Source organism: Caretta caretta, chromosome 4 (assembly GCF_965140235.1).
Source record: "Caretta caretta isolate rCarCar2 chromosome 4, rCarCar1.hap1, whole genome shotgun sequence".
NCBI lineage: Eukaryota > Metazoa > Chordata > Testudines > Cheloniidae > Caretta > Caretta caretta.
The window spans coordinates 90,408,919-90,436,748 of NC_134209.1; the positions used below are offsets into that span (position 1 = coordinate 90,408,919).

A 27,830-nucleotide genomic window follows, 5' to 3' on the forward strand; every position below is an offset into this window, starting at 1 on the left:
TTATAAAGTGTTGAGGTCTACCAAAAAAAAAAAGTTTTAGGAAAAGAATACTTGATTTTTTTTAAAAACAGATCTTTCCTAAAAAGATTTGTTGTAAATCTTGTATTCAAAAGGATAAATGGTATTTACACATATAATTGGTGATAATATATTAAATTAAATTGTAAACACAAGATACTTTCTGTTGCTGTGCATCAAAGAATTTGTTCACTTAACTTCAACCACAGAGTACTTGGAACTTCCCAGAGCCCAAGGGTGTTTAAGATAAAATTTGGCAAATTAGTACCTCCATAAGTGCTGGTCTCTGTGGCTCTCTATTACTAGATCTATTGTAAGTTTTACAGATGTTCTGTTCCTCTGTTTGAAGAATCGCAAATTATCTCCAGTAGATGGTTTATTGGCATCTGTAGGTTTAACTATAGAATTAATTCTGACAGCAGTGAAGATGAATGAGGGTTGCCATGTCAAAGTTAACCAACTCTCAAAGGGATTAGCAAGGAGTGAATTATGATAGCCTTTTACGAAACTAATATATGTCAGCCATTCCTTTTGAATTTAAAATGTGTATGGATTCCCGTTGAAAATTGTATCTGATTTGCTTACATAAAAAAACCCGATTTCCAGATGCTTTAGTGGTAACTAATTGTGCAAATTAAGCTCACAATTTTAGAACAATATTTGCAGACTTGCCGTTTGAAAATGGGGGCTTATAGGGCCTTGTCTGCACTTTGCATACTTTACAAAACCGTTTCTCATGCACAGCGTACACAGATATTTCTACATAAAAAGGAAGCACCAAGTGTTTCTAAAATTAAAATAACTTTACTACTTGATGACTAGTATGCAGCCAACTGAAACATACAATTCACAACATTCTGAATCCAATCTCTTCCTTCAGAAGACTAATTAAAAATTGTAAAGGATCATTTATTAAATCCTAATGATTCCTTAGGTTAAGTGGCCTATTTAAAAAGAAAGATCTCGTGTTCCAGTTGTAATCCTTTGGAGTGTGTGTACATACCAATTCTGATGCTTTTCAGGTATGAGACCAATTAGGTCAATGTCATCTTCTCTCCAATACAATTTCATTTTTGTAGGTAGAATCATAGGACTGGAAGGGACCTTGAGAGGCCATCTAGTCCAGTCCCCTGCACTCATGGCAGGACTAAGTATTATCTAGATACATTTGAACACTTACTTTCTTATATTTATGTCTCATTGATTTTAAAGATTTTATCTTCATATGTTTATATACATAATTTTACCTGTTGACAGATAAAATATTTGTTTGTCTTAACAATAGTATAATTAACTCTTCAGGTTTTTTCCCCTCTTAAAAAATTAGGAATGCTGTGCCTACCTGTTTTTGCGTCCTGTCATTTGTAAGCCTGTCTACTATTCTTCCTAATCAGATGTCCACCATCTTCCAGATTGTTGTTGGTTATTACTTTGTAATGTCCCAGTGGCTTTGCAGACAGGTAAAACAAAAATGTCCCAATGAGCTTCTAATTCAAGGCCCCAGTGCTGAAGTCAAACATACATGGGGCAGATCTTTGTGCTTACAAGGAGTCCAACTGAAGGTAATGGGGCTCTCTATAGGTTCTAAGGTCTGCCAGCATATATCCAGTTGCAGAATGAAGACCTGTTTAGGTGGTAGGCAACAGTGTTCCAGAGAGATACAGCATAAATAAACTTATTTTTAAATCCACTTCCATATTTGTATGTGTGATTTTTTAAATCCTTAATGCATCTCTGTTCATGTGTCCCTACTGCGCAACAGAATATGCAACTGGCGTATTTGAAAAACAAATATTACACATAGGGTTAACCTAAAGCAATTATGAAAACTTTTTTACAAAATACTCAGTGCAACAATTCTGAGTATTGTTTAAGATGAGATGCATTTGATTTTCCATTTGTGAGCCCTGTGTGAGCACACTGTACCTGCTTAGTAAAAAACAAGACAATTAAAATTAATGGGGCCACATGCAGAACATCTAATCCCTTTCAATTTCAGGAGTGGGTTGGATCTGAATTCATAGATTTGAACCCACTTCCATATATGTGGTTTCTGATCTGATCCAAAACTGCATTCTAGTTGTTCAAATTCGCTGAAATCTCATGAGAACAGCTCATGAAGTTTCAAAGCCATTTAATCTAAACCTGCAACCCAGTGATTGATCAGTCTGTGACCTGAACTGTAGTCCAAAGCTGATCAGAATCCTAACACCAACTCTTTAGCCTGTTGTAACTATTTAGTATTCTGTTATGGTTAAGGAAACCTCAAATCCTTCTGCTTTCTCACTGGTTACGTAGGAAGCACTGCTGTACTTTTGGGACCATCTGGGAACTATTACCACTGAAACAGGAGATAAAGAGCAGACTTTAAATGTGTATGTACTATATACTTATCTCATCAAATTGTTTCTCATCCTGTAACCTTTTAAGTTTAAAAGTTGTTCAGTGCTCTTAAAGTATTGGCTAATAAAATATATTTAAAAAACTTCATGGGAAAAATTAATTGGATAAGTAACCTGGCAAGTAAAAATACAGTTCACCTAAAGCAGATAACACAACTGTCTGTACTTGTTCATATTTCTTCAACAAAACTTCAAAATTTCTCTTTTTAAACTACAGTCATGCAAAGTCATTACATCTGCAGACCAAGGAAGGAGCTCTTTAACTCTTTAGGTATTTGATGTTTTTGTGCCACTGAGCAGAGGGTATAATATAGCTGGCCAGCAAGCTAAAAATATGGCTCATTATCACTTGCAGAATTTTCTTTTTCTAATTTTTGTTGCAATTTTTAAAAAATTCAAAATTCTCTCTAGTACAAACTCTAGATGACCCATACAACCAGGATTTGAAAAGAGAGAGCAGTGCTTGTGCCTGCAAAAATGTGTATGAACCCATTGCATTCACAAGTTCATGCTTGTGTGTACAGTTGTCACTTTGGACATACAGCCTTGGGGTTCTGCAGCTGCAATGGGTGTGGGTTTTTTGGGTTCAAGTATTGGATTGTTCTTCAAAAATATTTCCTGAACATTTTAATATACCTTCAATGTCAAAAATGTATTGTGTCTTTGACTTCTCTAATAAGTTGTTGATCTAGTTTTGAAGGTTTTATCGCAAGAGCAATATAAACTATACAAAATTGTGCACATTGCAGTGGACACATCTCTGTATATGATCAGTGAACAACGTTTAAATGAAAGCCTTCCTTGAATGTCTACTGTCTTTCTACAGGTGATGTATCACCAATCAATATGTCTCCCATCAGTCAGTCACAGTTTATTCCACTTGGGGAAATCCTTTGCTTGGCCATCTCGGCAATGAACTCTGCGCGAAAACAAGTCACACAAGAAGCTCTAATGGAACACCTAACAACCTGCTTCCCAGGTAACCATGCACTAATGTATCACTAATCATATGAACCTGGATTTTTTAAGTAACAGTCAAAGAATTCCTCGTAAAAGGTTGGTTACAATTATTGTTACTTTAGAAAAGGAAGCTTGGTAGATAACCTGCTTTGCTTATTCATGTATTCAAAAGCCAGAAGGGATCATTGTGATGATCTAATCTGACCTCCTGCAAAATACAAGCCATAGAACTTCCCCAAAATAATTCCTAGAACATATCTTTTAGAAAAACATCCAATCTTTATTTAAAAATTGTCAGGATGGAGACTCCACTGTGACCCTTGGTAAATTCTTCCAGTGGTTAACACTCACACTTGTAAAAAAAAATTATACCTTATTTTCAGTCTGAATTTGTCAACTTTCAACTTCCAGACTTTCGATTGTGTTATATTGTTGTCTGCTAGACTGAAGAGCCTATTTTCATATATTCCCCATGTAGGTACTTAGACTGTGATCAAGTCAGCCCCTAATCTTCTTTTTGTTACGCTAAATAGATCAAACTCTGTGTGTGTCATTATAAGGCACGTTTTCTAATCCTTTAATCATTCTCGTGGCTCTTCTTTGAAACCTCTCAAGTTTATCAACATCCTTCTTGAATTATGGACAACTGGACTGGACACAGTATTCCAGTAGTGGTCGTACCAATGCCAAATACAGAGGTAAAATAGCCTCTCTACTCCTACTCAAGATTCCCGTTTATGCATCCCAAGGTTGCTTTTTTTTGGCCACACCATCACCTTGAGAGCTCATGTTCAGCTAGTTATCCACGACAAGCCCCAAATCTTGTTGAGAGTCTCTGTTGTAGATGGTTTTCAGAGTAGCAGCCGTGTTAGTCTGTATTTGCAAAAAGAACAGAAGTACTTGTGGCAGCTTAGAGACTAACAAATTTAGTAGACCATAAGTTTTCTTGAGCTACAGCCCACTTCATTATCGGATGCATAGAATGGAACATATAGTAAGAAGATACATACACCTCTACCCCGATATAATGCGGTCCTCGGGAGACAAAAAATCTCACCACATTATAGGTGAGACCGTGTTATATCTAACTTGCTTTGGCCCCCCCTGTTCCTTGTTTCCTGACTGCCCCCTCCAGAGACCCCCTTCCCTAATCACCCCCAGGACCCCAACCCCCCTGCTCCTGTCCCCTGACTGCTCCAACCCCATCCACACCCCTTGCCCCCTGACAGGCGCTTACCGGCAGCGGCGGGAAGTGGAGCAACACAGCCCCAGCCCACTCCCCTCCATCACCGCCCAGCTGTGGTGCTCCGCTTCCCGCCGCCAGTGAGTGCGGGGAGGTTGGGGAAAGGACGGCCCCCGCACTCACCTGTGGCAGGAAGCGGAGCGACATGGCCCAAGCCTGCTCCACTTTCCTTGCCCTGGCCCCAGCTGTGTTGCAGGCTGGGGCTGTGGGGGGAGGGGGGTTGGGGTTGGGGAAAGGTCCCGCACTCACCTGCGGCGGGAAGCGGAGCACGGGAGCTGGAAGAGCAGGCTGGGGCTGGGCTGCTCCACTTCCACCACTGCCGGTGAGTGCAAGGGGGATCCCAAGCAAGGGTGCAAGGGGGACCCCTCCCCTGAGTGACACAGCTGGGGCCGGGGTGAGGGAAGTGCAGTGGGCTGCTCCCAGCACCCCCCTAATCCCCCGGGCCACTCTGGGACTGCGGGGCCCTCAAAAGTGCCCCCTCCCCACAGCTCCTGCCTCCCAGACCCTGGGGGGTAGGGGAGCCCTGACCACCCCCGAGACCCTCTGCCCCTTATCAAACCCCTCGGCCCCGGCACAGCACAGCACCCTTAACATGCTGCTCAGAGCAGTGTGTCAGAGCTTTACTGTGTTGTATGCGAAGCCGCGTTTTATCAGGTCGCGTTATATTGGGGTAGAGGTGTATATAAATACAGAGAAGGTGGAAGTTGCCATACAAACTGTAAGAGGCTAATTAAGATGAGCTATTATCAGCAGGAGAAAAAAACTTTTGTAGTGATAATCAAGATGGCCCATTTAGACTGTTGACAAGAAGGTGTGAGGATACTTAACATAGGGAAATAGATTCAGCTCCAATTAATCCTGAGATTCGAAGCAAAATTTACAGAAACCCTAAGACCTGATTCTGTAACTCTTATACCCATGAGTTATTCTTGCTCTCACTGATAATCATGTTCACTTCAAGAGGGTTGCTCGCATGATTTAAACTTTATAGGGTTGATTCCTAACTCAATGAAGGATTTGAAGAAATTTACAGAGGTTGTACTGAACATTTACAAATCAGTATAATATTCTGGCCTATTGTTTTTCTTTTCTGTTTTTAATTGACTTCAGAATATGCTTGTCCAATATTTCTCGTGAAATATCTGAAACTTCTGCAGGATCATAGTTTAAAGCACTTAGGGTCCAGTGTTGTATTTAGTGAGATAGGTACAGCTACTTGCTGCATATACCCTGAATAGCCTGCTTACATAGCACTTAAAGGTGCACAAACAAGCTAATCAGCAAAGTACATATGGCACTGGCTTGCACTGTGCCTTTTTAATCCCTAAAATTGGAAAGGGGGCATGCTGGGATAGAAAGTGTGGGTCAGGAACTAAGTGCACTTACTCCACATGGTAGATTCCATGTTGGCTTTTACTAGGTCATTTAGAGTTTTATGTACTTAATCACAGACCAAAAGGAACTGTCCATTCCTCATGCAATCATTTCTGATAGAGACCCCATGTACATGTGCAAAAACATTCCATCTCCAAGAACAGGATTCCCATCTCCTGAATTAGTTGCCCTCCCAGCCACTTTGGACAGGCTGCCAAAACTGTGGTGCCATGGTACAAATAATAAAGAATATTAGTGTCTGCCTCAGGGGGCTTATGTTTAAATCTAAAGGAGGTCAGTAGCTTTTGTTTTTTCTTGGACCTTCAGACTTCTGGTGCTGGTCCTGCCTTCTAAAGCCGGGAGGCCTGCTCTTGGAACTGACACCTCTCCCACAAGTCTTTGGCTGCTGTAGATTTGGCCATTTTGTCATAACCAGTCTTGTTGATGCATTTCATAAAAATGCATTTTTCTTCTGTTAAATTCAGGAGGCTTTCATGTCCACATATACTAATAATTCTGTATAAAAGGGTGACATGGAAATAGCCCAGACACAGTAACACTTAAAAAAGGAAAAATATTAAAAATAATGCTCAGGGGCATATCGTCTCCATACCAACAGCCTATATCTGAGGTTGGTGAATGATGCAAAAGGCACCCTATGTAGGCTTCTCTAGGCAGTGTAATATAAAAGGAATGGGGGCGGGGTGGCCATCAGGCACTCCTGAGTTCTAATCCCAGCTCTACTGCTCGCTTGCTCGGTGACCTTGGGCAAGTTGTTTAGCCACCATGTGCCTCAGTTTCCCCATCTTTAAACAAGTTGATATTACTAACCTACCTCCCATTGCTGGTGTAAAGATTAATTACTGAAATTTCTATATTTAAAAAAATATATATCTTCCTCCTCCTGGGAAATCCTATTATAGTTAGATATGTATGTCTATATGTTTTTGTTCTTGGGGTTTGGGGTTTTTTTTAGACTGTAGGATAACAGAGCATGTGGAGTCATACAGCCTTATAGTGGGTAGGACTTTCCCTATGACTGATAGTAAGTCTTGAGATTTTGAAAAGAAAAAAAAAATCTGGATTTGGAACTATGTCTAAAATAAAGATTTTTGTCTGCCATTCAAATAATAACAGTGTTTGAGGTTTTTTAAGGAAGCTCAGTTCTGCCCTTTGATACATTTGGAGGAAGTATGGTAAGTATATTTTGTAAACACTAGTTTTCTGTCTCAGCCTGTGGTTTTATTTATAAAATTTCTCCAGTGATCTCTGCATACTGAAAAGTTAATGATCCATTTTGTGGGGCATAAGGTGGAGAGGGCAATCAAAGTTCACACTTCTAGTTCTAGTGTAGTTTGTCTCAGTTAGTTATTTTCTCCAAGTCAGGCTTACTTCGGTAACACTACATTCGTATGTACAGGGAAGGTTCCAAAGAGTGAAGCATTGGGAGGAATCTTGTAATCCATAGCATTATCAAAAACCTGATTAGGTACTTGAAATTCAAAATTATTAGATACATCCCTTGAGTTTCTTATGCATGTGGGTATTGGTTGGTTTGGTATTTCCGCTGTTCCTATCAGACAAAAACACACACACAAATAATTCAACAGACTTTAATATTTTGTAGTCTGTGCTTGCAAGTATCCCCAGGCAAGTTGTCACAGTCTCTTGCTGCCTCTCCCTTTTTTTCCAGCATGGAGCATGTGTCTTTCTGAAGTCTGAGATTAAGAAAAGGAGTATCTTGCATTTCCCATCCTTCGCACCCCACCAAAAAACCAAAATCTTCCAGCCTTTATTGTCCTAAACTAGTTTTTTCCCCATCACTGTTCTACTTCTTTGCTGTTAAAAAGGAACTCTTTTCCATTCCAGTCCATAACATAATTAAAATATTGAATATCACTGTATTAGCTCTCTTAGGGAGAGCCGCATCATCCAGTGAAGGGGACCACTCTTGGTGCTGGCTGATCTTTCCATTTATCTCCCCACCCCTTGTAAAAATTAATGAGTCCCAGCTTTTGAGTATCAGTATTTTCTCAATAGGTGTTTTAAAGTATCCCATAACCTTTTATATATTAATAGTTTATCTTCCCCAGTTAGATTGTGAAGAACTAAGAGAGAGGAGAGCATTACTCAGTAGATAATTCTAAACTCAATACTGTCAAATAATTTGTGTTTCTCTTATCATGTAGGAACATTTGCATGTCTAGGGCCTACACTAACAAGTTAGGTCAACCCAGCTACATCACTCATGGGTGTGAAAAACCTACTCCCCGAGCGACATAGCTAAGCCAACCAACTCCCGGTGTAGACAGCGTTAGGTCGACAGAATTCTTCTGTAGGCCTAGCTACTTCTCCTCAGAGTGGTTCTACACCAGTGGTTCTCAAGCAGGGGTACGCGTACCCTGAGGGTACGTCAACTCATCTAGATATTTCCCTAGTTTTATAACAGGCTACATAAAAAGCACTAGGAAAGTCGGTACAAACTAAAATTTCATACAGACAATTACTTGTTTATACTGTTCTATATGCTATACACTGAAATATAAATACAATATTTATATTCCAATCGATGTATTTCATAATTATATGGTAAAAATGAGAAAGTAAGCAATATTTCAGTAATAGTGTGGCTGTGACACTTCTGTATTTTTATGTCTGATTTTGTAAGCAAGTAGTTTTTAAGTGAGATGAAACTTGGGGGTACGCAAGACAAATCAGACTCCTGGAAGGGGTACAGTAATGTGGAAAGGTTGAGAGCCACTGACGTAAACCAAGGGGAGAACCCTTCCAGTTGGCATAGTGTCTTCACAGCAGCCGCTTGTCACAAGGTCACTTGTGCTGTAAAGACAGGTACTTCCCTGGGTTTTATGGCATGTGTAAACTTCGTAACCACAGTTGCCATTCTCAGACTGAGGAAAAATAAACCTCTTTCCTCAGTGCAGGATCTTACAGTTGCGTACTAGCCCTGTAGTTTGCTGAGCCAATGTGCAAACATAAATCTGGGCCACAGCTATATCTGAAATAAGGTATGCTAATTATTTATAACATCACATAGCAACCACTCTACATCTTAAACTAGTATTTCATGAGCCAATCAGAGTGTTTCTTTTATCCCTTGTTAAGCCATAGTGCCAGCTCAAGAGAAAATCATTTTAGAAGATTTAACACCAGTTAAACACTATTTAAAATGTATTTTTCATAAATGTATACACTAGTATTGGGAAAAAATGTTTGTAGTAATAATACACATCTTATTTATGTGTATTGTGTTTTGTCAGTCTTTTTCTTTTTAAAGAGAGAGCGCTACTGCTGTGAATATTGTAATATTCTAACTTAGAATCGTGCAAGAAGATGTTTATGAAATCCTGCATTATGTTTATTGACCAGATTTAAAATCTCATATGCTAAATGTAAATCTATTAAATCCAGGATAATAGCTAAGAATTTAACCTCTTTTTCCTGCGTTTGGCACCTACCCTCTAGTGAATATGAACCTGGCTTTAACAAAGCTTATAGGTAAAGTTTATGGGTATATTATGACTTTGCTGTTTTTAATAATTTTTACAGATTTTTTTGTAATGTTGTTAACCAAATTAGCTTACAGTGTTGAAAATTTCTGTAACAGAATATATGCCCCTGTGTTAATAGTCACTTGAGAAGTAAAGAAGTGATATTTGGATGGCTGCTGCACTGAGGTAAAGTTCACCTCAAAAATACATAATTCCTGGCACTTTAGAGACTAACACATTTATCTGAGCATAAGCTTTCGTGAGCTACAGCTCACTTCATCAGATACATTCATCACATGCACCAAAGCTTATGCTCAAATAAATTTTAGTCTCTAAGGTGCCACAAGTCCTCCTTTTCTTTTTGTGGCTACAGACTAACACGGCTGCTACTCTGCAACATAATTCCTGTACCTTCATTTTTACGTTGAATGCCCACTGTATATGCAGCAGTGAAATGATGTATTTTACATTAACCGAGTTCACCTTAGGTCACTGTTCTTTGTGAGCAACAAACAAGACATAATCTTCTGTCTGGAAACTCTGTGGAAGGCACAGTAGACTCTCTTGAGATGCAGCAAATGTACATGTCTGATGATTCAATGTCCAGACAGATTCTGCTTTTGAATTATTAAAGCACTACATAATCTTAAATAACACCGCTGCTGTCATGCAGTATTTTAAATGCCAGATTCTCTAATATATATATATATATATATTTTTTTTTTAATGGTGCTTCTATTTAGTGGGGGAGTGGAACAAGAAAGAAATATGACCAGCCTCTGGAGATGGTGGGGGAGTTTACATATAAACAGGACATTGTCAGGGTGTCACTGGGCAGCCCCAACAGGAGCACCCTTCTGTGGCAGGCCACGTCATGACAGGCACACCTGCCCCAGTTTCTCTCCTTCAGAATCCCCAGAATTAGTCTCCAGAGTCTTCTCAAGTATAAATATAGCCCTGGTGGGGTTCAGTTATTGCAAATGTTCTGTGTACATTTATCATAATAAAAGTCCCATAATCATAGTCCATATTTTCCCCATTATAGTCCAAAGAGTATATACAACATAGCCCTGGCATCCCTCACCATGCCCCCGCTCAGCACAGCCTTCTCCTATCCATGTACCAGGACAGCGATGCCAGCCCCCCGAGCTGGAGTGTAACCCTGTTCTTCCCAGCAGGACCCCCCACACACCCACCATCTCTCTGCTGGGAGCATCCGTCACTCCCCCGGCCCTCTCATGGTTCTTCTGGGTCCAGCTCTGCAGCCTTGGAGAGTCCAGCCTCTGCAGGTCAGTTCCTCTGCTGCTCTCCTGTCTTCAGCCCTCTCTGGACCTTAGCTTGGTTTCTTTGGCCTAGATCCAGCAGGAAATCCCTCTGCCGTTCCTCCGTCCTTGAGCCCTCTGGCTCTAGCTCTCTGAGTGGGGGGGACACTAGCCAGCAAACACCTCTTGCTGTTCTCTGGCCTTCACGCTTCTTCCAGGTCCCAAACATACAAGGTATGGCTAACACTGCAATAAAAGATCCGCGGTGTAGCTGTGGTTGGCCTGGGTCTGCTAACTCGGGCTTGTGGGTCTCAGACTGCAGGGCTATAAAATTGCAGTGTAGATGTTCAGGCCCGAGCTTTGAGGCCCAGGGTATGTCTACACTACAAAATTAGGTTGAATTTACAGAAGTCAATTTTTTAGAAAGCGATTTTATACAGTCAATTGTGTGTGTCCCCATTTAGAACCATTAAGACCATTAAGTCGGAGGAGTGTGTCCACAGTACCGAAGCTAGCATCGACTTCCAGAGCATTGCACTGTGGGTAGCTATCCGACAGTTCCCGCAGTCTCCTCCGCCAATTGGAATTATGGGTTGAGATCCGAATGCCTGATGGTGCAAAAAACATTTTCGCGGGTGGTTCTGGGTACATGTCATCAGCCCCCCCCAACCCCCCTTCCATGAAAGCAATGGCAGAAAATCGTTTCGCTCCTTTTTTCCTGGGTTACCCGTACAGATGCCATACCACGGCAAGCATGGGGCCCGCTCAGCTCACCGTCACTGTACGTCTCCTGGGTGCTGGCAGACGTGGGACTGTATTGCTACACAGCAGCAGCTCATTGCTTGGTGGCAGCAGATAGTGCAGTATGACTAGTAGCCGTCCTCATCGTCTCCTGGGTGCTCTTGGCCGGCCTCGGTGAGGTCGGTTGGGGCACCTGGGTAGACATGGGTGCTCCTGGCAGACCTTGGTGAGGTCTGACAGGGGTGCTCCTGGCAGACCTTGGTGAGGTCTGACAGGGGTGCTCCTGGCAGACCTTGGTGAGGTCTGTCAGGGGTGCCTGGACATAAATGGGAGTGACTTAGGTCATTCTCTTCTTTAAGTTTTGTCTAAGGAGATTCAATCCTTCCTGGAATATTGGTAGAGGGATAACTCAGTGGTTTGAGCATTGGCCTGCTAAACCCAGGGTTGTGAGTTCAATCCTTGAGGGGGCCATTCTGCCTCAGGCTGCTCTCCCAGCCAGCAGCACTGTCTGCTGCCAGCCTACCCCTTGCTTTTCCCTCCCTCCGTGAAAGCAACAGCCGACAATCATTTCACACCTTTTTCTGTGTGGGCGCCATGTTGTTGTCAGCATTGTCATCCACCCGCCGCTTCCACTGTCACTCTGCTCTCCTGCTCACACCATACCACGGCAAGCATGGAGCCCGCTCAGATCACCGTGGCAGTTGTGACCGCTCTAAACACCACGCGCATTATCCAGCAGTATATGCAGAACCGGAACCTGCAAAAGCAGACGAGTAGGCGACAGGAGCGCGGTGAGGAGAGTGATGAGGACATGGACACAGACTTCTCTCAAAGTACGGGCCCTGGCAGTTAGGCCATCCTGGTGGCAATGGGGCAGGCTCATGCCAAGGAATGCCGATTCTGGGGCCGGGAAACAAGCACGGACTGGTGGGACCGCATAGTGTTGCGGGTCTGGGAAGATTCCCAATGGCTGCAAAACTTTTGTATGGCTAGGGCCACTTTCTTGGAATATTGTGACTTGCTTTCCCCTGCCCTGAAGTGCTAGAATACCAAGATGAGAGCAGCCCTCACAGTTCACAAGTGAGTGGTGATAGTCCTGTGGAAGCTTGCAACGCCAGGCAGCTACCTGTCAGTCGGGAATCAATTTGGAGTGGGCAAATCTACTGTGGGGGCTGCTGTGATGCAAGTAGCCAACGCGATCACTGAGCTGCTGCTATCAAGGGTAGTCACTCTGGGAAATGTGCAGGTCATAGTGGATGGCTTTGCTGCAATGGGATTCCCTAACTGTGGTGGGGCGATAGACGGAATGCATATCCCTATCTTGGGACCAGACCACCAAGGCAGTGAGTACATAAACTGAAAGGGGTACTTTTCAATGGTGGTGCAACCACTGGTGGATCACAAGGGACATTTCACCAACATCAAGGTGGGATGGCCAGGAAAGGTACATGACGCTCGCATCTTTAGGAACTGTGGTCTGTGGGAACAGCTGCAGCAAGAGACTTACTTTCCAGACCGGAAAATAACTGTTGGGATGTTGAAATGCCTATAGTTATCCTTGGGGATCCAGCCTACCCCTTAATGCCATGGCTCATGAAGCCATACACAGGCACCCTGGACAGTAGTAAGGAGTTGTTCAACTATAGGCTGAGCAAGTGCAGAATGGTGTAGAATGTGCGTTTGGATGTTTAAAAGCGCGCTGGTGCAGTTTACAGACTCGGTTAGACCTCAGTGAAACCAATATTCCCACTGGTTATTACTGCTTGCTGTGTGCTCCACAATATCTGTGAGAGTAAGGGGGAGACGTTTATGATGGGGTGGGAGGTTGAGGCAAATCGCCTGGCTGCTGATTACGCATGGCCAGACACCAGGGCGGTTAGAAGAGCACAGCAGGGCGCGCTGCGCATCAGAGAAGCTTTGAAAACCAGTTTCATGACTGGCCAGGCTACAGTGTGAAAGTTCTGTTTGTTTCTTGATGACAACCTGCCCCCTTGGTTCACTCTACTTCCCTGTAAGCCAACCGCTCTCCCCTCCCCACTTTGATCACCACTTGCAGAGGCAATAAAGTCATTGTTTCAAATTCATGCATTCTTTATTAATTCATCACACAAATGCAGGGAGAATTGCCAAGGTAGCCAGTGAGGGGTGGGGCAGGAAGGAAATACCGGGTGGAGTGAGGGAGGGGGAAGGAGGGAAGGGCAAGGCCAAACTGCACTCTAAAACTTATTGAATGCCAGCTTTCTGTTGACTGGACAGTCCTCTGGGGTGGAGTGGTTGGGTGCCCGGAGGCCCCCCCACCGCATTCTTGTGTGTCTGGGTGAGGAGGCTATAGAACTTGTGGAGGAGGACTGTTGGTTACACAGGGTCTGCAGCGGTGGTCTGTGCTCCTACTGCCTTTCCTGCAGCTCCACCATACGTCAGAACATATCACTTTGATCCTCCAGTAGCCTCAGCATTGCATTGTGCCTCCTCTCATCATGCTGACGCCACCTCTCCTCTCACTCGTCCCTCCTCTCCTCACATTCATTTTGTGCTTTCCTGGACTCTGACATTGTCTCCCTCCACGCATTGTGCTGGGCTCTTTCAGTGTGGGAGGACTGCATGAGTTCAGAGAACATTTAATCACAAGTGCTTTTTTTCTGCTTCTAATCTTTGATCAAATCCAGGTTTGTGCAGGAAATAGCCCGACTTGATTATGTAAAGAGTTGTCACTTTGGATGGGCTAGCACCAGCAGGAGAGTGAATTTGTGGGGGGGGGTGGAGGGTGAGAAAACCTGGATTTGTGCTGGAAATGGCCCACCTGATGATCACTTTAGATAAGCTATTACCAGCAGGACAGTGGGGTGGGAGGAGGTATTGTTTCATATTCTCTGTGTATATATAAAGTCTGCTGCAGTTTCCACGGTATGCATCTGATGAAGTGAGCTGTAGCTCACGAAAGCTCATGCTCAAATAAATTGGTTAGTCTCTAAGGTGCCACAAGTACTCCTTTTCTTTTTTCTTTAAAAAGAGACATTTTAGAGAACAATGGATAGACTCTTTCACGGTAAACCAAGCTGTTAACATTACATAGCACGTGTGCTTTCTTTACAAGGTCGCATTTTGCCTCTTATATCGAGGGCCTGCCAGTATGGTGTGAGAGATCACACACGCAGGGCCGGCGGGCAACAGAATTTGGCTTGCAGGCAGACATGGTAAGCCACAGTCTTTTGGCTTCTTTAACCTTCCTAACATGTGGGAATGATTTCAAACAGCAGCGCCCTCATTTCACATACCAAGCACCCATTGGGTTGGCCCTTTAAAATGGGTTGGCCATTTAAAAGGAGGGACTGCGGTTTTCAGGTTAACGTGCAGCACAAACCCAACTAACCACCTCCCTCACACACAGACACACAGCCAATTCTCTGGGATGATTGCTTCACCCCTCCCCCCACCGCGTGGCGAACAGAGGGGATGATTTCTGTTCAGCCACGGGCAAACAGCCCAGCAGGAACGGCCACCTCTGAATGTCCCCTTAATAAAATTCCCCTATTTCAATCAGGTGACCATGAATGATATCACTCTCCTGAGGATAACACAGAGAGATAAAGAACGGATGTTGCTTGAATGCCAGCAAACACCGGGAACATCCGCTGCCATGCTTTGGGGAGGAGTACAGAAACCAGTTTTAAGAGCCCTTAAAGTCGGTTCGCTGCTCTAGGCCAGTGGGAGCCGCTGGAAGCAGCACGAGCCAAGGGACGTACTGGCCTCCACTTCCAGCAGCTCCCATTGGCCTGGAGCAGTGAACTGCAGCCAGGGGGAGCCATGATTGACCGAACCTGCAGACGCGGCAGGTACACAAACCGGCTGGCCCGCCAGGGGCTTTCCCTGCACAAGCGGCAGAACAAGTTTGGGAACCACTGATCTAGTCCGACCTCCTGTATAACAGGCCATAGAACTTCCCCAAAATAATTCCATTTGAACAAGAGCAAATCTTTTTTAAAAAACACTACATCCAGTCTTTATTTAGAAATTGTCAGTGTTGGCGAATCCACCATGACCCTTGGTAAATTCTTCCAATGGTTAGTACCATCACTGTTAAAAAAGATTACACCCAGTTCCAGGCTGAATTTGTCTCGCTTCAACTTCTAGATATTGGATTTTGTTCTATTTTTGTCTGCTAGACTGAAGAGCCTATTTTCATATATGTGTTCCCCATGTAGACTGTGATCAAGTCACCCCTTAACCTTCTCTTTGCTAAGATAAGTAGATTGAACTCCTTGAATCTTTCACTGTAAAGGCATGTTTTCTACTCCTTTAACAATTCTCATGACTCTTCTCTGAACCCTTTCCAATTTATCAACATCCTTCTCAAACCAGGACTGGGCACAGTATTTCAGCAGCGATCGCACCAGGGCACAGAGGTAAATTAACCTCTCTATTCCTACTTGAGATTCCCTTTTTTATACATCCAAGGATCACATAGCCTGTTGGCCACAGCGTTGCCTGGGAGTTCATGTTCAGCTGATTATCCAACAAGACCCCCAAATCTTTTTCAGAGGCACTGCTTCCTAGGATAGAGTCCCCTATTCTGTAAGTATAGCCTACTTTGTGTGTTCCTAGATTTTATAATCCTAAGGGAATTCTGTGTCACTGCGCATGTGCAGAATTCATGGCCCCCACAGATTTCTTTTCTTCCTTGCAGAAAAATGACTTCTGATGGGGAAGCAAAGGGAAGCTGCAAGAGCAGTCATGCACTCCTCCCTGGCAGTGCAGGCAGGTCGGTGTGGGCACCCAGAGCTGCCGGTAGAGATGTAAGTCACCATTAAGGGGTGAGGCTAGGCAGTTGTGTGAGTGAGAGAGAGACACTGTCCCTCTCGCTCACTATTGCAGCCCACTTGGTATGGAGGAGTAGGGCTTTGGGGTGTTTCTGAGAAGGTAGGTGTGGGGAAGGCTCTGTCCCCTCAGGCAGAGCAGAAAGTAGCAGCCTGCCTGGTTAGTGAATTGTTCCCATTGTTCTTAGTGAATTCCCCCAGGAATATAAAAGAGTTGTAAAAATTTTAAGGCCCCTTTACATTGCCAGAATGGCTAACAGAGGCTTATTGTAAAAGACAGTGTGGCCATAAATGCTTATGGTGCTTTAGGGATTAGAACTGGTTTTAAATTTTTGGACTGAAAATTTTTTCCCATCAAAATGTGCTCCATGAACTGTTTGCTACTGACCTTTCTGGAAATGGTCAGCAGCCAATATAAATTGTGAGTTTGAGTCCCCAGCCCTCACTTGCTCTTCAGTTACCTATGATGTAACACTGAGCATATGGCTACATATATTTGTTGACTAATAACTAGAAGTAAAGGGTCAATACTAGCTCCATTAGTATTAGACAGAGTGGGTTTGGGGATTTCCTCCAGTGCTCCCCACTCCAATTCTCCATCCATTGTATTGTAGTTTAAATAAATTACCAAAATAATTGAAACCAGCATGATTATATTGCGTTATTTTGACAAATAAAATATGCAGAATTTTAAAATATTGTGTGCAGAATTCCCTCAGGAGTATAGAATCTACTAGATGTATGACTTAACAGTCAGCTGTGTTGAAACACATATACTGTTCGTTTGCGCCCAGCTTACCAAGCAGTCCTTATTGCTCTGTATCAGTAATTTTGTCCTCTTCATTATTTGAGTTATGAGGCTCAGTTCATTAATTTTTGTAAAGTGCTTTGGTGTCCCATCCATTCATACATGTAACTACCCAAAGAAACTGGGAATCCCATTACTGAAATGGCGTGAGGATATAGATCTAACTCAGAAAGGGGTTGACTTTAAAAAATGAATTTTGGCAATTGTTATATGTTTTACTGAAATGGAACTGTTTTCACCAGTCAGAATGGCAGGATGCTGTACAGATATGAAAGCATAACTTTTTCCAATACCAACAGCTCTGCACCTTGATTGGTTCTGGGTATCCGATTTGAATCATCAGTCTGTAGCTAATCTCAAACTAATGTGCAAATATCTGTACTCTGCTTGGTGGACAACTATTATTAGAATCAGAACAGAGATATTTGTATAATCACTGTACCATTATTTTTCAATCGTCATACAGTGAATATGCAAATCCATCTACTTGGACTTCTGCACTCAGAATAACCAAGCTGTTTGCAGCAGCAAAAAGACCAACTTGGCTTCTCATTCCCTTCAGCAGAAGCTTCAAAACTTACCAAAGGCAAAGTGAATAGCGCTATCAAATGGTTAATGGAGGGGAACGTGAAAAAATGAGGATTTTTAGAGCTTTGACTTATCTTCCTCCTTCAGGCCCTTTCTTGTTCCCATTAAAGTCAATGGAAGCTTTGCCAGTGATTCAGTGCGAGCAGGACTGAGCCCTTCTCATCCCCACTTTACAGGTTTTTATCACTTTATTTATCTTTTTAACTCTGGAAGGTACTCAAATACGACCGTGATGAGCACATTATGATAACCTAAATAGAAGGATCCTATTTCCACCTGATGGCCTTGTCTACCCCAGAGCTTCTTGCACTGTTTCTCTAGCCCTATTCAACTCCATCACTGCTAGGAACTTTGGAAGTATTAGTGTAGACCAGAAACATTTTTTTATCTACTGTTGTCAAATATTATGTCCACCAGCACATCATCTGGTGCTAGCAGTAGGGCTAGACAGTATGAAAAGTTCAAGTGTACATGGAGGGCTCTCTTTAACCACTCAGTTAGGGTGAGATATTTTTGTTGATATTGTTTATAATACACTGGGAGAATCTCAGCCACTCTCCCCACTTCAGATGTGAAACCAAATGCTAACAGAAACGTATTGCAACTGGTTTGGGGGAAAGAAAATGGCTGACCTGGAGGGAAGTAAAGAGAGTGTGGAAAGGACATGGATAGGTAGGGAAAATGATGAGAAAGAAGGACCAGAAAAGTGTTAACTTAAAGGGAAAAAAATTACCTTTTGACAGCCAATTTTGTTTGTTGCATTTTCTCCTTCTATCATTTACATTTGTATATTAAATTAAACAATACAGTAATAATGATGATCTCATGGCTGCTTCTTGTTAACTTGGTGTAAAGTGCTTCCTGGTGTAAATAAACCTACAATGAAAAGGGGAGCATGAAATGGGACTTCTGCACTGCTACCCTCTCACTTCAGCGGGAGTAACACTAAATCGTGCAGTGCATCTTGTACACAGACACAAAGAAAAGCTGAGAGTCTGGCTTTCTGGTTCACTGCCACCGGCAACAAAGCTAAGGGTAGAGGACGGAGGGACAGCATTAGCAAAGCAGGCACTTAAATAGTATGAACCAAACATAAACAGATAATGCATATCTGCTCTGTGTGCACTGTATTCATTCTTGGCACTTCTGCCCTATGCTAAGAGCCTGCTTAAGCTGAGGGTATGGTTTTCAAGTGCTTTAATTGTAGATGCTTGAGGTCCAGAAAATGGGGGTTGCATATTATTATTTTGTGTTGGCCCAGGGAGATAACACAAGGCTCTGAGCTCTCAGTGTGTGTGCTAAGCTCTTGTTGTCCACCCGCCAGTACACAGTTGCTTATTTTTTTTTTAGATGTTCCCATTTGTTGCTACTGCTGGTGTGCCCTGCCCATTCAGGGTTGTGTGTGTCTCTGCTACTACTTCCAGAATGATCTCCTGTAGCGAGGGTACTCCCACTGGAAAGGGAGAGAGGGAAATCTGAGTTCTCTTGCCTTACCTTGATGATTATTTCATGAAATGTATGTGACCCATAATTCGGGATGGGGGAAGGAAGATTGGAATCTTAAAGGCTTGTCTTCACACGTGCTTCACAATGTGCTGTACGTCAGCGCAGATGCATCGATGCAGCTGTGCCAATGTAGCACCTCTGGTGAAGACGTGCTATGCCGACGAGAGAGCTCTCTCCTGTCGGCATAAATACGCCACTTCAACAAGAAGCGGAAGCTGTGTCTGTAGAAGAGCATCTCCCCCTGACATAGAATGATGTAGACACCGCTTTAAGTCAGTCTAACTTATATTAGTCAGGGGGGTGGTTTTTTCACAATCCTGAGTGTCTTAAGCAGTCGTGTAGACAAGCCCTGAGTACTCCTTTCCTCCCACTTCTTTTTTGCTGCTGCTCTCACTTTTGTGTCTATATTGTTCCTATTCAACTTCTTAACAGCTCCATTATAAACCTTTCCTGACAAATATTCCTGGTAATTGACCCAGTAAAAACACCTCTAAATACAAATATCATCCAAAGCCAGATAAGAGAGTAGTTTACTATTGTGACAAAGCTCTCTCCTTATCTCCATGGGTCCCGCATTTCCTGGCGGATTTCGCTAGCCTCAGAGGCTCACTGTGACCCTCCACGTAACCCTTCTCTCGCTAGAGACAAGGGTCACAGTCTACTGAGCCATTTTCATCATAAGCCAGCGAGGGAGGTGAGGAGAAGCTATCTTCCCTTGCACAATCTCTGTTGTCTCCCAGTCTCAGTGATTAATCGGGGGGGGAAGGGAGAGAAGTGGGGAGCCCGGGCCCACCCTCTACTCCGAGCTCCAGCCCAGGGACCCTAATAGTATCAGCTATGGTAGCTGACCTTTTAGAAACATGACATGTACAATTCCCTGGGCTACTTCCCCCCAGCAGTCCCCACTTCCTCAAGCTCCACTTCACCCTTACCTCAGGGCCTCCTTCCTTGTGCCTGATATGGTATGTACTACTCAGTCTCTCTAACAGCGCAACTTCCTCCCACAGCTCCTGACATACACACCCACCTGACTAACTGGGAGGCTTTTAACTAGTTTCAGCCAGTCCCTGATTGGCTTCAGGTGTCCCAATCAACCTAGCCTTCTCCCTGCCTTCTGGAAAGTTATTAATTGGCCCCAGGTGTCTTAATTGACCTGGAGCAACTGCCATTTACCTTATCCTGGTACGAGGGATTTGTTTAGCCTGGAGCTAATTTATCTATTTCCCACTACTTTTTTATAGCCATCTGGCCTTGCCCCGTCACACTATACATACTGCAATACAGTACCCACTAATGGGGTGAGTTAGGGATAATGAGTTCTCTCTCGTTAGCATGAGTTCTCTCTATCTTGGCTATTGTTGGCTTATGTCAAAACTTCAGGAGGGCTTGAGGGCTGTGTGTGTGGAAACACATACAACTATACTTGCGAAAATAGTGAAACACGGGCATACATTAGAATCCACTCTAATAAAATTTGGACAGCAATAGCTTAGCTTTCTCGTTGAAATGTTCTTCACGTATGAAAGAGAGAAAAACACTTTAATTTCTACTCCTCTATTCTGTAAAATGCACTCTAGAAGCGCCTATTAAGAACATGTGTATTATGTAGGAGAGCTTTTGACTGTAAAGAAAGAAGGGGATAATGACTTACTTCACAAAGAAATTTTAAAATTGCCTTTTGCTAAAGTTGACTGAAAAGGCCACAAGAAAAATGTTTGTTATGGTGCAGGTGGAACTAGAGTTTTTTGTTGCTTTTTGTTTTTAAGCCGTCAAATCTTGAAAAAGAAGCACTGCATCTCTTTCCATATTAATTTTTTTTTTAAATGACCTTGAGTAGTTGAATGCCAGAAGGTTCTGTTCTGCTCTGGACTCCCGATTCTGGAGTGGTGACTGCTCCACATGTCCTTTTAACACAGACAAAACTAATGAGGAATAAAGAAATGTTGGCACTTACTTCTTAGCATCCCTCCTCATTTTCCGCAGTCCAAGGTCTGTCTCCAGACAGACACCCACATCTTCGGTCAGCATGGTGGCTGCTGTCTGAGGAAGTAAAGGAGAGGGAGATACTGCCCAGACTGCAGCATAGTCATAAAGGTCTCCGCAGCAAGAGCTATCTGTGTCTCCGATGCATGAACCCTTCTCCCAGTTGAGAGAGCAGCATCTGGGTTCACCTTCCCAACATGGAGAGTGGGGGAGATTTTTGGCCTTTGGAAGGTGAAAGCCTACTACCAGCAATCAGTCACATATGTAATGAAGGCTTGGAACCTACTTGCATTAACACTTTCTTAGACAGCCTACTAAAAAGGCTTTTTAGAAGATGCCGGCAGAGGAAATAGAGAAGAATCCACCCCCACATGAGCCACAGCAAGGCAGATACAGGCAGATTTCCTCTACAGTCATACTCAAGAGATCTCCCCAGTATGGCTCCAGCATTAAGCAGGTTGCTCTTCTGTGAGGTTATGGGCATATCAGGAGATGGGTGAAGGTCCCACTGAATTCATCAAAGAAGAAGGGGAATGGACTTCAACTGGGCCTTTCCCCTTCCCCCACCTCATATTTCCCAGATAAATTCTAGTTAGGAACTTAATCCAATTAGTCTTTTCTGCAGTGAATTAGCAGAAGCCAATGTTTCAACACCCTTTAAAAAAACAAAATAAAATAAAGATTTTCAAGGTTAGAGATGAGGAGGGTTCTGTTCTCCCCATGTATGAGACCAGGGATGAGATTATTTGGGGTCCTGGGAACAAATGGATGGAAAACCGTCCCCTCCCTAAGGTGTACATGCAACAAGAACTTCAGGACTGTCCTAAACCTTGGTGCTTGTTGTCCTGTAATCTGTTCAGCAGTGGAAAAAGACTCCCTTTTATAACTCTCCCTGAAGAGTAAGCTGGTGAAACCAGAACTTTTACTGCAGGATCTGGTCTCATCCTGTTAGCACTAAATGAGCTGATTAACTTGCACCAGTGAACTATTCTTGAGCAGTCTCCAATTCATTAAGCAAAAGCAGACTGATTCCCGCATCACACAGGTTTCCTTCAATATTGAGCATGAACATTTTTTCTCTTCTTCTTTGGTGGTTGTATAAACATCTGTTTCAACTATTGTATTTCATGTATGGGGGTGTGTTTTAGAGTTTGCTGCATCCATTTTGTCTTGAAAGAAAGCAGTGGTGAATAATAGGGGCCAGTTCAATGCCATTTATTTCATTTACAGATGCTCCCTGATTTACGCAATTGTTCCGTTCCGGAAAGCCTCGCGTAACTTGAATTTTGCATAAGTTGGAAACATATAACCGAACGTTATGCAAAAAAAAAAAAAAAAGCCCAACTAAAAAACTCCTATTTCTAGCTTACGGAACTTTTTCCGTAAGTGCGAATTTGCATTATGTCGGGTCTTGCATAACCTGGGGAGTGTCTGTATTTATTTTTGATCCTCCTCCTAAACTCTAGCCTTATAGATTAATTTGGTCATTTAGGAATCAGAAATACTTTTCTTCATTTTAGCACATGAAGCTCCAAAATGTGGACATTTTTGTTATCCCTTCCCCTCACAGTTATGTGGTAACACCAAGAGCCAGTGTTTGAAGTCAGTTTGTAATTGCCACAGCAGCATGCTAGCTCTTGGACAGCATATTGTTCACTGTGCTGGTCCCATGTTGTCCTCCTGCTGTACTCAAATGCAAGTAGCAAAGTGTAACTGCAAACTCTGACCTCTGAAACGTGTATGTGTGGAGTTGCATACAGTAGGAGACACAGAAGAGAGCAGCCGAGCCATTTGCTTATACTACACATCAGTCAGCACCTTATTTGGTGTAGTACTTTGAAGTATTAAGGACTTGATCCTTTACCACTGAAGTCAATGGAAATTTTTACGTTGACTTCAATAGGTACAGAATCAGGCCTGAAGGCCCAGTCCACAAAATGACCTATGTGGATTTTATGTAGTCAATAATAAGGTATCTGCCTGTATTTGATATCTGCACTCAAGCATGTGGTCCATCAGACCCCACTTAAAGGCCAAGCGACTCTTGTGGGGAAGTTTTTAGAAGACAAATATCATCCAGCATAGTCAACACATTTGTTTTGCGTAAAATAGATCTGTGTAATTCAAATAGTCTTTTTCTTGGAGAGGCTGAAGAGCTTAGAGCCTGATGGGGGCAGTTGTTTATGTGGGAATGGTTTGGTGGGAAAGTCCTGCCTGTTGAATTGTGTTGGAGGTATGGTTCTCCTGTGTGCTTTGTTTCTATTGCATTTTTATCTGGAAAAAAATTTTATGGGCACCTATTTATACATTGCTGTAAATCACAATTAATACATACATATTGATAAATTGGGATGTAAATATTTGACTAGAATAATAAAAATGAAATCTTTTCCCTTGATTCTCTTTTCTTTGTATTCTTTCCATTTTGTAGTTTACAGTCACCTACACAATGGAAGTAACTAAAGTGTTATTTTTTACACTCTATTAATGTCCTCTTTTTATTTAGTTAATAATTAATGTGACTGAAGTGTAGGAGATAAGTGGAAATACAGACTAGAGAATGCCTATCAATGTGCTCAGTTTGAATTGTTTGCTCAACATGCTATAACTTTTGTGTTGGCAAAACTCTGTATGGGATGGTGGGAGGGGAGCCGGAGAACTTTTCATGATTATACAGTAGCTCATATGTATTTACTGTTGTTTTAGGCGTTCCAACTCCCAGTCCTGAAATTCTTCGGCATACCTTGAACATGCTTGTACGAGAGAGGAAAATATATCCAACTCCAGATGGCTATTTCATCGTGACCCCACAGACTTATTTTATAACCCCATCCCTCATAAGAACTAACAGTAAATGGTACCATTTGGATGAGAGGATACCTGACAGGTCTCAGTGTACCTCTCCACAGCAAGGAACTATAACTCCCTCCACCTCAGGCTGCGTCAGGGACCGAACTTTACCCAAAAACCACTGCGACTCTTGCCATTGTTGCAGAGAAGACATGCACAGCATGCATGCGTCCACCCTACAGAGGAAATCCACAAAAGACTGTAAAGACTCATATTGCCCTCCTTCTCTGTGTCAGGTACCACCCAGTGAAAAAAGTAAAAGTACTGTAAATTTTTCTTATAAAGCAGAGACACTCTCAAAGCCTAAAGATGTAGAAAAGCAGTCTAAAAAGTTTGGACTAAAATTGTTTCGACTAAGCTTTAAAAAGGACAAGGCAAAACAGCTGGCCAATTTCTCTGCCCAGTTTCCTCCTGAGGAATGGCCCTTGAGGGATGAAGACACCCCTACCACTATACCCAGGGAGGTAGAAATGGAGATTATTAGGCGCATTAACCCAGACTTGACTGTGGAAAATGTAATGAGGCATACTGCACTAATGAAGAAACTTGAAGAAGAAAAAGCTCAAAGAAGCAAAGCTGGATCTTCAGCTCACCATAGTGGGCGAAGCAAAAAGAGCAGGAATCACAGAAAGCCTCATGGAAAATCTCGGTCACACAGCAAGACCCGGGTGTCCAAAGGAGACCCTTCAGATGGTTCCCATTTGGATATACCAGGTGAAAGAGAGTATGAGTTCTATGATCCCCTTACTAGGTCCCCACGGGAAGGCTGTTTCATAATAGAACACAAAGGAGATAATTTTATCATGCACAGCAATCCTAGCGTGATTGAGTCTCACTTTCCCATGACACCAGAATGGGATGTATCTGGTGAATTGGCCAAAAGAAGAACTGAGATGCCTTTTCCTGAACCTTCAAGGGGAAGCTCCCACTCCAAGGTCCATCGAAGCCACAGCCATACACAAGATAGAAGGTCAAGGAACGAGAGGTCTAACAAAGCCAAGGAAAGGTCTAGGTCGATGGACAACTCTAAAGGACCTCTGGGTTCTGCTACTTTAGGTACACCTGAAGATGTAGCTGAAGGGTGTAGCCCCGATGACCCAACAACTAGCCAAGCATATACTGATGACAGTACCTTAAGGCCTTCACAGTCACTCAGTCATCAAAGGGCTCTGATTTCATCTGCAAACTATAAAGATGTGTGTGTACCCGAAATAGTTAGTGGCAATGTAGAAACCCCCAATTCCTGTGGCTTATTGGAACAAATCAAGCCTACAGAGAATTTACCATCTTATAGTGAGCTCAACTCCTGCACAACAAAATCAGCAATTGATGATTATTTTCAATGCAACACTTCGAGTGAGACTGTACTTACTGCTCCATCACCACTGGGGAAAAATAAAGAGGACCATGACACAGTGACTTTAACAGAAGGAATAAAAAAACTTTCTCCCTCAGAAAGACATTCCCAACACATAGCCAGAGAACCTGGGGTACACAAAGAGGAGTCCCCTAAAGGGCCAAGTAGTGGTCCAGTTGTTGCTGGCCAGACCTCTGAGGTGATCGCAAATGGGCGACTGGTTCAACACCATAACACTGAATCAAGCAGCCTGGACAAAAGGAAAGAAATATTTAGCAAAGATACACTTTTTAAACCTCTACACAATACACTGTCTGTGAATAATTATCACAAGTCCAGTACGCCCCTACTAAAACCCCATCAAAAGACACCCTCTGACACACTGCCAGGCAGATGTGAGAAACTTGAACAAGCTATAGTAACCTCAGTTACACAAGTTTTACCCGTTTCACAGAGACAGCAAGAGACAGCTGGGAACCAGGAAGCCACCTTTGATTATTACAATGTTTCTGATGATGATGACTCAGAGGAAGGAACAAATAAAAATGCTGAGGAAGAAAAAAACAGGGATGATGTGGGCACTATGCAGTGGTTGCTGGAGCGGGAAAAAGAAAGGGATCTGCAAAGAAAGTTTGAGAAGAATCTCACTCTTCTCACCCCCAAGGAAACTGAAAACAGCAGCAGCCAGAGAGCCACCCATTCAGCTCGACTGGACAGCATGGACAGCAGCAGCATTACTGTAGACAGCGGGTTCAATTCTCCACGGTAGGACTGTAAAATTAATTATAAAGACCACTCTAGAATGCTCTGTTTTCAGTTATTACTGTGTTTTGTATGGGTGAACAATTGTGGGACTGTGTTAAACTGTTTCAGACATTCTTTTAGACAAAATTTTTAGGCAGCCTCCAGAAAGCCTCTATCCAGACCGATGGCTTGGTTTCTTTCCCTCACATAGGCAACAGCAACAAATCTTACCACTGCCTTTTTGCCAAAGGTTCATTGTCCCTCCACCCCAAACTTTCCTGTATCACTTTTTCAGATTAATTTATGTTGTATTTAGAATTGGGGTGGGTAGCTCAAAAATATCATCAGCAAGATAAACTGGAAGAACGGATACAGTGTAGTGACAGTGTCTTTGGCTGAGACATTACAGATAGGTGATTAGGGGACATAGAGATACCACTTATACTTTTCTCTGGTATTTTTTAAATCCTCTTTCTGAAGCCGTGTCTGTCACCAGTCCAAACTGGTAGGATTTGAAGAGCAGTCTCTTCTACCTAGAAGAAGAGTGGAGAGAGGTTCAGGAAGGTACCACAGCCCTGAAGGTATTAAGGATGTTTGGTCCCTGAAGTTGTCCAAACAGTGCATCAACAGAGGTGTCTAGCCTGTAACGTCTAGGAAAAGAGTGTAAGGATTCTATATGGTGTTAGAAGTTTTAGAAACATATGGGAAGAGACAGTTGCTGATATATGCCCACCCTGAAGATTTACAGTGTCATCTCCAGTTTAATAATCCTTCACTGAGGCTTCTCCTCTCTGATCCCAGAGGAAGCCGTGGCCCTGGTAGACTGGGTCTTGAGTCTCACTGTTTATCCTAGAAACCAACCAATTAATCCAGACCAATGAGTCTTAAGACAAAGTAACAGTGTACAGGTGGTAGTTCTTTTGCAGTATCCTATTGTAGACCTAAGTTATTTATCAGCTTCACTTTTACAACAAATAAGATCTGAATCTTGTTAGGTAAAAGGAAATTATAATTGTGTGTTTTAAAATTGATTTAGTTTCTCAAAATTGTTAATTTACAAAAAAAAAAAAAATTAAATGTTGGGCGTACGGGGCTTCAGAACGTATGCAAAGGAGTCCTGATCTCTACACTCATGACCAGATTCTCCTCTCAGTTAAAACGGTGTCAGTCTAAAGAAAACTCCCTTGGTTCTGGTAGTTAAACCAGAATGATGATGGTGTGATTGAGAGCAGAGTTTGACCCAAAGGCTCAGAATGAGAGTCATGTAGGTTGACTTTTAGGCTTCTCCCTAGCCCTTTGTGCTGTGCTGCCTCTTGATGCCTCAGCATATCTTTGTCCCTCCTCTTACTAAACAGTAGCAAGTGTCTCACAGCGCAGGCCTGTCAGGGAAAGCTGCCTTACTGTGGGAATGAAATGCAGTTTTGTTTCACATCTCCCCTGCTGCTCCATGGCTGAGGGTAACTCTTCTGTGGCACTTTTATCCCTCCTTGGTTCAAGGATTTTTAGAGCTACTTTTTTGCCTCCAATTAGCTACATGCTGCACTATCCACCAAATCACTGGGATAATTTATTTTTTTAAAAGACACATTAATGGGGATAATTATTTCTAGCATTTAAAATTTAAAAATATAATTTTAAAGGAAGAAAGAGTAATTAAGGTTCTTCTGCAAG

At 42.8% G+C, this 27,830-nt stretch overlaps 1 protein-coding gene across 10 annotated transcripts in view; it reads left to right on the plus strand.

The window, feature by feature from the left end:
• STOX2 (storkhead box 2) overlaps positions 1-27,830 on the plus strand; it is a 238,048-nt gene that overhangs the window by 194,811 nt on the left and 15,407 nt on the right. For 9 of the 10 annotated variants that reach the window (XM_075127851.1, XM_075127850.1, XM_048847905.2 and 6 more), the window contains 2 exons: positions 3,247-3,399; positions 23,915-26,180. In XM_075127851.1, the coding sequence (XP_074983952.1) occupies positions 3,247-3,399; positions 23,915-26,180 (2,419 nt within the window). Of the gene's footprint in view, positions 1-2,316; positions 2,394-3,246; positions 3,400-23,914; positions 26,181-27,830 lie in introns of those variants that run through there. The other variant, XM_075127853.1, reaches the window with a different exon arrangement.